This window comes from Oryctolagus cuniculus, chromosome 14 (assembly GCF_964237555.1).
Source record: "Oryctolagus cuniculus chromosome 14, mOryCun1.1, whole genome shotgun sequence".
Taxonomy (NCBI): Eukaryota; Metazoa; Chordata; class Mammalia; order Lagomorpha; family Leporidae; genus Oryctolagus; species Oryctolagus cuniculus.
In genome coordinates this window covers 97464131-97477482 of record NC_091445.1, presented here as the reverse complement: position 1 = coordinate 97477482, position 13352 = coordinate 97464131, and the positions used below count along the sequence as shown (strand labels likewise).

General features: G+C 63.4%; 1 protein-coding gene across 5 annotated transcripts in view; it reads left to right on the top strand.

Annotated features, from left to right (window-relative positions):
* The window catches only part of AHRR (aryl hydrocarbon receptor repressor), a 69813-nt gene that overhangs the window by 19072 nt on the left and 37389 nt on the right, over positions 1-13352 (top strand). For 4 of the 5 annotated variants that reach the window (XM_070056964.1, XM_070056963.1, XM_070056960.1 and 1 more), the window contains one exon: positions 9740-9846. The exons of the other annotated variant lie outside the window; for it this stretch is intronic. In XM_070056964.1, the coding sequence (XP_069913065.1) occupies positions 9740-9846 (107 nt within the window). The remainder of the gene's footprint in view (positions 1-9739; positions 9847-13352) is intronic. 5 annotated transcript variants of the gene reach the window in all.

Genomic DNA, 13352 nt, shown 5'->3' with positions numbered 1-13352 from the left:
TCTGCTGGGCTGGTGCCCTGGCAAGAGGAGGCCCTTGTGAGCACCCAGCAGGGAGAGCTCTCACCAGAACTCAGTCAGCCAGCAGCTGATCACGGAGTTCCAGCCTCCAGGACTGCGGAAAGAAACTCCTGTGTTTCAACTGCCAGTCTTAAAATTTGTTAAGGATTTATTTATTTATTTGAAAGGCAGAAATACAGAGAGAGGGAGAGAGAGAGAGAGAGATTCTATCTGCTGGTTCACTCCCCAAATGGCCGCAGTGGTCAGGGCTGGGCCAGGCCAAAGCCAGAGGCCAGGAGCTTCTTCCGGGACTCCCACATGGGTGCAGGGCCATCTTCCACCACTTTCCCGGGTGCATTAGCAGAGAGCTGGATCAGAAGTGGAGCAACCGGGACTTGAACCAGCACCCATATGGGGTGCTGGCACTGCAGGTGGTCGCTTCACCTTCTACGCCACAGCACCAGCCCCTGTCTGTGATAGCTTGTGATAAGCAGATTCTGATACTGATATGCTTGGTTCTGGTGAACAAATTCCTGGTAACACGGAGGCAGCTGGGACCAGGGTCCTGGGCAGAGGCTAGGAGAGCCTGGCTCGCAGGCAGCTGGGACCAGGGTCCTGGGCAGAGGCTAGGAGAGCCTGGCTCGCAGGCTGAGGTAGCAGTGTGGGCATCAGGAGCCCTCTCGTCCACCTCAGAGAGAGGAGCGCTGTGGAGAACTGACGGTGCACAACTGTGAGGCTGGACATGGGGCACTCATGTGGACATGAGGAGCCTGCGCTGCAGACAGGAGGGAGGGGACCCTGCTGTAGAGGCAGAGAGCTGGCCCTTCTGCCGGAAGCAGAGCTGGGGCGTGGGGAGACTGGCATTGAGCTGAGGTTTCTTTCTTTCTTTTTTTGTTAAGATTTATTTATTTATTTATTTATTTGAAAGAGTTACACAGAGAGAAAGAGAGGCAGAGAGAGAGGGAAAGTCCCCATCCACTGGTTCACTCTCCAGTTGGCCACAATGGCTGGAGCTACGCAAATCTGAAGCCAGGAGCCAGGAGCTTCCTCCAGGTCTCCCACGTGGGTTCAGGGGCCTAAGGACTTGGGCCATCCTCCACTGCTTCTCCAGGCCATAGCAGAGAGCTGGATCGGAAGTGGAGCAGCTGGAAATCGAACTGGCGCCCATATGGGATGCCGGCACTGCAGGCGGCTGCTTTACCTGCTACACCACAGTGCCAGCCCCTAAGCTGAGGAGATTTCTAAGCAAAGTGTTGAAGGTGCACCCTTGCTTCTCCTCGCTGCTAATAGTAACATGTGAGAGACATAAATGGAACTGTTAAGAGAAGAGGAACCAGAACTTAAAACATTTGGTAAATTCTCAGACTTTTCATATTACGAAAGAATCAGTGTTCTGAGAGGACACTAGGATGTGGATGAATAAGCATTCAGTCAAGAGCACAGGTGAGAGACGAGGTGTGGACACAGGTGAGAGATGGTGTGGACACAGGTGAGAGATGGTGTGGACACAGGTGAGAGATGGTGTGTGGACACAGGTGAGAGACCAAGTGTGAGCACAGGTGAGAGACCGGGTGTGGACACAGGTGAGAGATGGTGTGGACACAGGTGAGAGATGGTGTGGACACAGGTGAGAGACCGGGTGTGGACACAGGTGCAGTCAGCAGCCTCAGCAGAAGCCGGGGGCAGAGGGGGACCCTGGCAGTGGAGTCCCTGTAGCCTGACTGAGGGAACCAGAGGCGGCGGTGGAGCCGCTCAGCCCCTGGCCTTGTGCCTCCAGAAAGGTGGCTGGGAGGTCACCAGGGCTACCACTGCCAGTGTGGGCGGGGGCCAGCTCTGTAGCCCCCTTGGCTCGAGAGGGAAGGGCCAGGCGGCTGCCACAGAGCTGTGGGATGGTGGAGCGTGGACCTCAAGGTCTTGTGAGATGGGCGAGGCTTTCGACATCCCACCAAGAAGTTTGAAGTTTGAAAAGGTAGATGACTCAATTCCTAGAAAACGTAGCTTACTAAAACCTTCTCAAGAAGAAAGAGGAGGCCGAATGACCATGAGACCATTGAAATACGACTCGTTGTTTAAATCTTAAAGTTTTAAGGCAATTTCTACCAAATATTAAAGGAAAAATAATTCTACTCTGTACCAAGTCCTGTGGGGTTAAGCTGGAATTGGAGGTGTTGGTGTGAACTTGTGGTTTCAACAGGCAAAGACGAAGACATGAGCACGTGTGTGGTGCTGAACGCGTGTGTGACGTGTGCATGTTCACACACACAGCTCTGTCCACTGGGGTTCCGGGAGCCATGAATCCCCTCCCCCAGCAGCGAGCACATCCGTATTCAGTCTTGGTTTCTAAATTCTGCTCACTGTTAAAAGGAGCTGTGGGGGGCAGCCCTTGGTGAGTCCAGGGCAGATCTGGGGCGGAGCTGCTGCAGAGCGCCAGGCGGGGCCTGAGGGGGAGCCGAGGGCCCAAGGCCCTGGACAGCCACTGGCTCCCCCAGCCAGTGCGGGGCAGTTTCTGCACTGAAGTGAAAAGCAGAAGTGGGTAGAAGCAGGGGTGAAGCAGGACCTGTAGGGCCACACTGACACAGGCGAGTGAGCGAGTGAGTGGATGGGCGTTTTCGGGACAGTAGACTGCTGACTGACAGCGCGGTGAGCTCAGCACGCGCAGTCCTTCCGTCCAGGCAGGAAAATCAGCAGGTGCTGAAGCTAGTGTGAACCCAGGGTGGGAAGGGGAGGCCTCTGGCACTTACGAGTGGGGACGCCCTCGGCGGGGCAGCCTTGCCCGTCTCAGGGACCAGCACTGACGCAGGAGGAATGACCTCGTGTGGCGCCACACCGCGGGATGAGTGGGTGCAGCCTGCGTGCCCTTGGTCTCAGCAGACAGCCCCACTCGAGGGCCCCTGAAGGCCCGGCGAGACTGAGCGGGGGTGGGGAATGGGGCAGGGGCTCGAGGCTGAGGCGCAGAGGGTGGACCCCAGTGCAGTCTGGCAGAGGACATGGGGGTGCCTGGTGCCGTTCCAGCCCCCTTCCTGCGCGCTCAGGTCATCTCAAAATGCAACGCCAATGGCAATGGCGGGGTTTCCAGGAGGCTGGGTGCTGGTGGCCACAGGCACCTGGTAGAGAGAGGGGCCCCAGCGGACAGGGCGGCCATAGCATGCGGGGGCCTGCGGGGTAGCCGTGGTCCCGCCCATGTGGGTGCGCATGCACGCTCAGGGGGCAAGGCGTGTCACGATGGGGCACGCAGGCCTCTTGTGAAGAGAAATTTCAGAAGCACACTGCTCACCACCCGCTCTCACAGACGTGGGTCTGCACCGTGGCCTGTGGCTGGGGGGCAGGCATGTGGACAGCAGTGGCTGTGGGGTTCAGGTGCGAAATGCGAGCACAACTTGGATGTGGTGCTGACAGGGAGTAGTGCCTGGGCCAGGGGGCTGCCCTGGTCACATGGTGCACCTGTGACTTTCCAGGCCTCAGGAGGCCGCGCCTGGCCATGCTTTTACGACAACCCTCCCTGCTGTTTTCTCCTCTGTATGTGGCCCGTGGCCCAGGCTCTGGTGTGCCTTGCTCTGTGTGTCCCCACGGCAGGGATGGGCATAACGGATGCTGAAGGGTGCATGAGAGCCCAGGCACAAATGGCCACATCCCAGACGGCTGTGTCCAAGGCTGTGAAGGTGGCCAGGCTCTGAGAGGAGCAAGCACCACAGTGATGGGTGACGTCGATGATGGCCGACAGGCAGGCCGACTCCACGCCAGGGTTGTCTGCAAGTCCACAGCCATGGAGCCTCGTGAGCTCGTCGTTTGCAGAGAGTCGCACTCTGGCACTGTGATGTGATGTGCAGCTGGGCGGTGTGTGCACCTGTAGGTGGACAGTGCAGGACTCAGCAGGCCACGCCCTCGCCCTCACCGCAGAGGACAGGTGTTGGGCAGAGCTGCCCAGGAGACACCGTCAGGGCGTCACCAGCAAGGCCAGGTCACAGCTCTGTCCGTCCCGTGGGTCCTGCCCGTGCCGTCACACTGTGCGCTGGGAGGTTGCCGAGTACGTGTTTGGCTTTTACAGCTGCAGCCCCTTTTGGTGTCTTGAACCGTGGCCTGTCGCTGACTGGCTCTCCGCTGGTTTCTTGCGACAGCAAGAGCACCCGGGCGCTGTGCTGGCCCCAGATGTTTCACATCAGGCAGAGAACATGGAGCCGCGTTGGGCACACATCACGTCCTTCCTCCCCCAGAGAGCTGTTTGTGGCTGCGCCTTTCACGCTGACACGGCTGAAAGAGGGTGCGTTTCCTCGGCACAAGTGTGTGGCTGGGGTTAGCACAGAGCCCCGGGGCTCAGCAAGGCTCGGAAACCAGAGACCAGCATGTGCGCTGCCACGGCGTCCCGTCCCCGCTGGCTGGGAGGCGTGGTGTGCAGGGGTCTCCCAGGCTGCTGCTGCCTCCCGAGGATCTGGAAAGACAGACGCAGCCTGCATTCTCCAAACGCGGGCTCGGGCAACGTGCGTGCGGCTGTTTGTACTCTGGGCACTGTTTGGTTGCTAGAGCAACCGGGGCGTTTTTAACCCCCATGCCCCGAAGCTGTAACTAAGGACTTTGGAAGGACACAGCCCACCCACACCTGCTGGCTGGGGTCCTTGTCCCCACGTGTCCTCACTCCCCAGGGCTCCTCAGGGGCGACTTCAGGCTCTGGTCAGTGAGCCACGGTCACAGCAGTGGCCTCAGCTGCCCTCTGCCCAGTATTCTTAGTCCTCAACATACGTTGTCCACACACACACGCATCTCACACACAGTGACCATGCTCATATCACACACAGTGATCATACACACTTCTTACACACAGTGACCACACACACCTCACACAGTGACCACACACACACCACACACAGTGACCACACCCATCTCACACAGTGACCACACACCTTTCCTCCCTAGTACCACCTGGTCCTCTCCTGGGGTCCCTCATGGTCCTGGGGAGCAGGTGCACTGCACTTCCGCCTGGATCCGTGTTCCTGGGCTACGCGCCCAAGTCCGTTGGAGAAACAGGCAGCATCAGGGAGGGCGCCGGTGGACGTTTGGTATGAGGGCCTGGCCCATGCAGGTGGAGGCCAGCACGTCCTACTGTGTGCCGCCTACATCCTGGGGACGAGGAGGAAGGGGCGGGGACAGGCCCCTTTCTCCTCGGGCCCTGGTGGGTTGCAGGTACCCACCCCACTCGAGAGGCCTGCCCCCTGCACTGAGTCCATTGCTGAGACAGACCCTGTGCCCAGTCATGGCAGTGACATGACAGTGACACACATGAACCCCCACATGGGCACATCTGGGAGGGGCTGGCCTGTGGACAGGGCCTGTTCAACAAAGGCAGTGCCCTTGGGGCCCCCGACTTTCTGGACCAATGAGACGCCAGGGGGCAGACACCTGATTCCCGCCCTGAGCAGGTGCACAGAGCTCTGGCCAGCCCCCACGTCCCACATGCAGTGGGGCTTATCTGTCCTGGATCCAGCTGCCCTGGACCTGACTGTCCTGGCCCCCAGGGGGCTGAGCGTCCTCCCAGGACTGTGGAGCCAGCCCCTGCTGTGACCCTGGAGGACCTGCTGCTCTCACGCGCTTCCCGGAGCCTGCCTGACGCTCACACCTGCTGTGCAGCCAGGGCTGTCGGCTGCCATGCCCACCAAGGACAGAGTGGAGGCAGAGGCGGGGGGCAGTCGGGGCTTTCCTCACAGGCTCTGCGGCAGGTGTGGGCGGCTGTGCCCAGGACCTCTGCAAGGCACCCGCGTGTGCAGCACGGAAGCGGGCCCCTCTGCTGGCTTCACTTGCCCCCCCGGGCCGGGTGGGGCACGCCCTGCTCAACTCCCTGCTCACCCATGGCAGTGTTTCTGGGTCCAGCTTCCCAGGGTGTTCTGCAGGGGGTTGTGGGGCGGTGGGCTGCAGCCTCTCCTTCCCGGCTGGGGCATGGGGACTCCGTACGGCCCGGCCCACATGTCCTGGGGAATGGGTCGAGGCGCCCGCGAGGACAGGCTGTTCCATCCCAGACGCGGGGTGGGGGCGTGTGCAGGGGCCTTGGAGAGGGGCATCTCCTCGCCCTCCCTGCTTGAGTTCTGTTACCTCTCTCCTTCCCGTCCCCTGGAGCTCCCCAGCTCCGGCCGGGGCCTGCCTCTGTATCTCTGGAAGATCCAAGTGCACTTTACTTAGCCTGCGGGACACCAGGAAGCTCAGCTGCAGCCCTGGACCATCTCTGCTCCTGCTGGCCTGCCTGCTCCAGGGCTGCGTGGCCACTGCCCAGCGCCACCTGCTGTGATGCCCCGGAGCTGGGGGCATGGCAGCATCGTCCAGGGGTGGGAGGCAGCCCAGTCTTCTGGTCTCCTCTTCACCAGAAGCACCGGGCGACATAGAGACACACAGCCCTGGGCACACGGCTGTGGCACAGGAGCCTGTGGGAGCCAGCCTGCCCAGCACTCACAGGGCCTCCCTGGTGCTGCCTCCCATGCTCTCTGCTCGAATCCAGGAGCAAGTAATCGATGCAGTGTTTGTGGGAGGCTTTGGAACGGCTGGGAAGGGAACACCTCCCTCCCCTCCTCGCACACTGGGGAGGGCTGGTGTGTGTGCGCGCGTGTGTGCGTGTGTGTGTGTGCGCGCGTGTGGGAGCTGTAGCAGAGCAGACCCCAGGCCCTGGATCTGCACCCTGGTGAACTGGGCTCTTGCCTGGTGGAGCAGGTGGGAGGCAGCGGGCAGGAGGGGCCTGGGCCCTAGCGTGGAGCCTGCTGAGTGGTCAGTTCAGTCGGCGGTGGAGCCCAGGCTGGGTCCTGGGCCAGGCACCTCTGGGGCCTGGGGCCTCTGCCAGAAGATGCCCTGCACCTCCTCCAAGCACCCTGGTGGTCCCTGGAGCGCATCCTCCAACTCCCTGCCTTCCCACAGGCAGTCCCACCAGTGGCCTCTGTCCCTGGGCAGGGGTGAGGTCGGGGAGGGGAAGCTCTGGGTCCTCAAGAGTGGGCTTTTCCCAGGTCAAGAGGGGCTGACACAGCCTGCAGAGAGGCCTCCAGCCTGAATGGCCCCCGACCAGGGCATGTGACCTGGGCCTTAACACCGGCTGGGCCCAGAACGAAGACCCCAGGGCAGCAGGATCGGATGCGTCCCGGCGGTGGCGTCCCGGGCCCCTCGGATTCTCCTCTGGCCACAGCCCGGCGGGGCGGGGCGGGGCGGGGGCGGTGGCGGCAGCTCTGCTCGCACGCGAGGCCCTGGCCGGGCCCCATCGCGTGACAGCCGCGGTGGCGCCGGAGGGAAGTGGGCGGGGGTGGCGGCGGGGTTGGGGGGAGGGATGAGGGGTACGTGGGGGGAGGGGCGCGGAGCCCTGGGGGAAGGGACTCTGAGGGAGGAGGCTCGGGATGCAGGCAAGGATGCGGTGGGAGGGGACATGGGCAGGGGAGGCACGGGGAGGGTGCGGGATGCAAGGGAGGATGCGGTGGGAGGGGCGCGGAGTCTTGGGGGATGGGCGTCAGGGGAGGGGGCGCTGCATCACCCGCGGGGCTAGGAGAGTGGGTGTCTTCCACACGGGGCTCTGCAGAGGCCGGAGTGAAGCCCAGACCAACCCCCAAAATCCACCCTAAGCCTCCCCTCCCCCTCAGGAGGGGCGGGGCCAGAGTTGGAACCTGAGCTGGCCCAGTGGGGGTCTGGCCGCATTGGGCTTGACTGTGGTCTATGGTCACCGGTGGGGACCTGGCTGCCCTGGCTCCGGGTCCTGGCCCCCTCAGCCCAGCTGAGTCGGGATCTGAACCAAGTACCCCACCCCCATCCCTTCTGGCCCAGGACCCTGTGGGTGATGCTGAGGCCTTCCCGTGGGGACCCTCAGGGTGGGCCCTGGTCAGTGATGGGGCTGGGAGTGAGGGTGGGCAGAGTCCCTGCCGCTCCAGCTTGAGGCTCCCGGTCAGGGTTTCCGTTTCTCCAGCACTCTGAGCGCACAGGGCCCTGCTGAGACCACCTCTGGGCACCTCTGTGCTGCCGTGTGTGGCGGGGAGGAGGGTGCGCATGGTTGGGCACTGTGGGCGGCTGGCTTTGGCGCAGAGTGGACTGAGGGATGCAGTCAAAAGTGACCGCTGCTGTGTGCCCCAACAGGCACACAGGTGCCAGCCGGCCCTGGGGTGTGTGAGGGCCGAGGGCAGAGTGGGCTGCATAGTGGGCGGTGGCTGGGACCTCCACCAAGACGGCTTCTGTGCTCTGGCAGGGGACAGGGGTTGGATGCCCTGCGGTGTGGACAGGAATCCGGTCCTCCTGGGAGGGAGGGACAGAGGGGCCACCATCTCCTGGGCTCCCCTGAGGGTACCCCTGCACCTGCCACAGGGTCTGGTCGATGGCCTCAGTGTGGCCTCTTGGAGCAGGGAAGCTGCCAGCCCAGCTGTGCCACCAGTTTCGAGGTTCGGGGTCTCTAGCCACGGTGCAGGTCCTGGAGGGCAGGCCCAGGTCTGATGGGGAGGGGCAGTAAACAGGGCATCTGGACCCTGGGTGGGGGCCCTGACGAAGTGCAGAGACGGGGCATGGGGGGCACGCTTTAACAGGCTCCGTGGGCTGAGGCCTGTCACCTCCTGCGTGAGCACTGCAGGGCCCCGAGGAAGACTCCCCCCGGGGACGGACCCTTAGCTCGGCCGAGACGTCCCTGGAATGTGCTGGCTGTCACTGCTGTGGCCGCGCTGTGCGCTTCTCGGGTGGAGGTGGTGGAGCAGGCACTGGGCTCAGCAGGCAGGAGCAGCAGGGAGCTGGGTCCCCCTGGACAGAGGGAGGCGTCACAGCCGTGAGGGAGCCCTGGGCACGGCAGGGGCGACGCTGATTTCAGTGCTCAAGGGTGTTCCCAGCTTACGTTTGTCTCGAGGGCAGCCCAAGCGCCCTGAGGAAGGGGGCTGCAGGCTCCTCGCTGTGGCTTCTGCTTGTGCATCTGGGATGAGGTGAGCACGGTGCCCGGACACAGAGCCTGCAAGGCTGCGCAGGGGCCGGCACCTGTGCAGGCCTGGGCTCGGTGCCCGGCCGGCGGGCTGTGAAGCTGTCTACCTGAGCGCTTCACTCCAGTGGGGAGCTCAGGCCAGGCTTGGGGCACAGGTGTGGAGGTGCCGGGAGCCTCCACTCCTCTTGAAGGGCTTGGGGGAGGTTGGGAGTCCCTGAGGCCATCTCTGGGGGCCCCTGTGGGAAGGCGCTCTGCAGTCTTATGTGGGAAGGAGGGAGAGGCAGTGAGGGCATGTGGGACAGGAGGGGCCCAGGTGGAAGAGGGGACATGGCCTTGGGGGGCTCTGGCTCCCTGCTTGGGGCTCACTGGCCCGCGGATCTCTGGATAGAGCTGCAGGGACCCCAGGCCTTGGCTGTGGAGGGGGGACCTGGCAGGAAACCAGCGTCTGCCCAGCACTGGGTGGGAGGGGGCGCTTGGGGCTGGGCTCTACCTCCACATTACCTGACAGCTGGGTCCTGGCTCCTACTCCACCTTGCAGCTGCAGGTCTGTGCCAGGGGTGTGCAGCACACCCAGGCTGGGAGATGGGGAAGGAGAAGGGAAGGTGCTGAGACCTGGGGGCTGAGGCAGGGTTCACTGTGCTCTGTGACAGCCGTGTGGGGCTCACTGTGCTCCGTGACAGCCGTGTGGGGCTCACTGTGCTCTGTGACAGCGTGTGGGACTCACTGTGCTGACAGCGTGTGGGGCTCACTGTGCTCTGTGACCGCCGTGTGGGGCTCACTGTGCTCTGTGACAGCCATGTGGGGCTCACCTGTGGGGCTCACCTGTGCTCTCTCCGGCAGCCGTGCAGGACAGGCTCTCGAGTCCGCTGGCGACAGGGACCTGTGCACCGGGAGGCGGCCACCTGCATGGAGGCTCTGCTGTGTTGGAGGGGCGGCTGCTGCTGGAGGTGAGTGCCCCCACGTCACTGTGGCCGGGGGAGGGTGGCGTCGCAGCTGTGACTAAGGAGACAGAGCGCTGTCCATGCAGGTGACCTGGATTGGGTCAGTCCCGGGAGGAACCCACGCCTCATCCTGTGTCTCTCTGCGATGAAGGCTCGTAAGAAATTAGCCTTTTTTCTTCTCCGAATTAAGTGTTTAGGAAAGTCCGCTTCAAGCCTCTGCTGTGGCTCCAGCCTCGGGACGCCTGGTGTGAGGGCCCACGCCTGGGGCCCTGTCAGGCTGGCTGTCCTCCGAGACGGCCTCTCCCATGGCCTGGGCCACCAGGGGAATTCCCTGGCAAGGGGCGGTGGTGGAGTGGGCTCTGGCTGTTTCAGAGGTGTGGAGCGCTCGGCCCCCGCCACGTCCCTCCCTGAAGCCATGCCTCTCCCTGTCTCCTGCCAGGGGCTGTCCTGGGAGGTCCTCTGCCTGACCCTCAGGACCCGACTCAGTGCGGGGCGAGCAGGACACTCCCTCCCCTGCCCACTGCCTCTTGGCCGGCTCTGCTGGGCCAGGCCTCCCCAGGGCTTTTGGCCTCAGCTTCTTCCTGCCTCACTGCTTTTCTCAGCGAGGGGTCCTCAGGGGTGGCGTGCGCTGTGGGGCTGGGACGTGACTCACCACCCATCATCACCACCGTGCCACCCGAGGCACCAGAGCTGTCGTCTTTGTAGCCACCCTCCCGCTTTCTTCGCTCTCTTCTTTCGGTGAGAAAGCTTCAAACAAAGGAGAGAGGGAGGATCCTGACTGTCCCGGGCAGCTGTCCGCCCCGCCCAGGCCCTCCTTGTCGCCCCCACACCTGCATTTTGCTTTACCGTCTCTGCTCCCCTTGCTGTGCCCGTGCGGCCTGAGGCCCCTCGTGCACTCCTGTGTGTGCAGCGGGCCCTCCCTGGCTCCCTGGCCTGGCTTGCAGCCCCTCAGTCTCCCTGCTGCACCAGGTGGGAGCCTGGAGTGTGGAGCGGCCCGGAAGCCAGGGTCTGGACGGGCTGTCAACCCTTGCTGAGGGGTGGGCTCCCTGAGGGTGGTGTTCTTGCTAGGGAAGGACGCACGCTTCCCGGGCCACGTGTGATGGCCTTCGGCAACACCCAGCAGCGCGTGTGCTGGGCCCAGGGCAGAGGCACGGTCACATCTGCACCCCATTGTCCGAGCAGGTTAGGCGTGAGCCCCACCCGGACCAGGGCCTGGGTCTGAGTTGGCTTTGCACGCCGTCCGTCGTGGAGGAAGACTTCCACGCCTCGTTCCTCACTGCCGATCGCCTCTTTAAAACAGCTCTTCCTCGGCGCGGTGCAGCCAGAGCTTCCCAAAGTGTCCCTAGTGGACCTGAAGCTCAGCAACTCATCCATTCTTGCTTTGCTCCCTCACTTGTCCTGTCGAATCCGAGAATCATCAGCTCTTTGGCCAACACTGCAGCGAGCCACAAAACACAGACCTGCACGCAGGGCAAGTGGGCACACGGAGCACATGGAACACGCGGGGAGCACAGAGCACACAGAGCACACGGAGCACATGGGGCACGGGGAGCACACACAGAGCACGCAGAGCACACGGGGCACACAGAGCACACAGAGCACACGGGGAACACAGAGCACATGGGGCACACAGAGCACACAGAGCACACGGGGCACACAGAGCACACAGGGCACACGGGGCACACAGAGCACACGGGGCACACAGAGCACACAGAGCACACGGGGCACACGGGGAACACAGAGCACACGGGGCACACAGAGCACACGGGGCACATGGGGAACACAGAGCACACGGGGCACACAGAGCACACGGGGCACACAGAGCACACAGGGCACACGGGGCACACGGGGCACACACAGAGCACACGGGGCACACACAGCACACTGAGAACACAGAGCACACAGGGCACACGGGGCACACAGAGCACACGGGGCACACAGAGCACACGGGGCACACAGAGCACACAGAGCACATAGAGCACACAGGGCACACGGGGCACACAGAGCACACGGGGCACACAGAGCACACAGGGCACACGGGGAACACAGAGCACACGGGGCACACAGAGCACACGGGGCACACGGGGAACACAGAGCACACGGGGCACACAGAGCACACGGGGCACACACAGCACACAGGGCACACGGGGAACACGGAGCACACAGGGCACACAGAGCACACAGGGCACACGGGGAACACAGAGCACACAGAGCACACAGGGCACACAGAGCACACGGGGCATACAGAGCACACAGGGCACACGGGGAACACGGAGCACACAGAGCACACAGGGCACACAGCACACAGGGCACACAGAGCACACAGAGCACACGGGGCACACAGAGCACACAGAGCACACAGGGCACACAGGGCACATGGGGAACACAGAGCACACAGGGCACACGGGGAACACACAGCACATGGGGAACACAGAGCACATGGGGAGCACACACAGAGCACACGGGGAACACAGAGCACACGGGGAACACAGAGCCCACGGGGAACACGGAGCACACAGGGCACACAGGGCACACAGAGCACACGGGGCACACAGAGCGTGAATAGCACATGGGGCACACAGAGGTGCGGGGCACCCAGACCTCTGCCCCTCCGCTCACTTGCCTAGTGGTGCTGTGGCCGCCACCAGCCACAGAGGGCGCCTCTGCCCCCAGCTGAGCCCTGAGCCCCGACTTCCGCCTGAGCTGCTCCCCGAGGCCTCGACTGGGAGGGGAGGCTGTGCCGAGTCTGGGGCCCGTCCTTCCCTGTGGGAGGGGGTGTGGTTGGAGCCCCCTGGGCGGGCTTTCCCAGGAGGAGGACATTTGGAAGGGGCGGCGGACTCCCCCAGCCTTGCATCCCTGCGGGGTGAGCTGGGAAGGAGGGGGAGGGTGTGACTGGCGCCCCTGGGGGGGGGGGCGGGGCCGGTCTCCATCCTCCTTACCAGGCGCTTGGGCTGCAAGCCCTTGACTGCACCCAGGGCAGGCCAGGCCAGGGCCACCGCGGTGCACAGCTGGGCACGGGTGCTGGGTTGGGGTGGGCAACAGGGGAGAACCTGGAGCTGCTGGGTTTCCATTGCCATTGCCTGGGCAGGCAGTGGCGCTGTGTTTAGTGCAGAGAAGACAGACACAGACTCCGGCAGCTGTGAGCCCCTCGGGGCAGGAAGCTGACCGCGCTCTCGCTGGAGTTCAAGTGTAAGGTGACGTTTTCTAACACACATTTTAAAATTTCCATGTGCTAACTTCACGTCGTTTGGCGTTCAGTGGAGTGGTGTCAGGATGCAGACAGTGGCACCCCCAGGCATCCCCGTCCTGCCCCCTGAGCCCCATCAGGCCCTGTGAACAGGGTCAGGGCTCCGTCCCCTGCCGCCGGCTTCCGTCACTCAGCCACGCGAGGCTCCTGGCACGACGTCCACTCAGCTGTTTGCAGGCTTCACACCGGCTTTTCCGTGAGCGGGTCCCCCGGGGCACTCACCTGCGGCAGGACTGCGGTGCTGTGGCAGGTGCCGTCGGCCGAC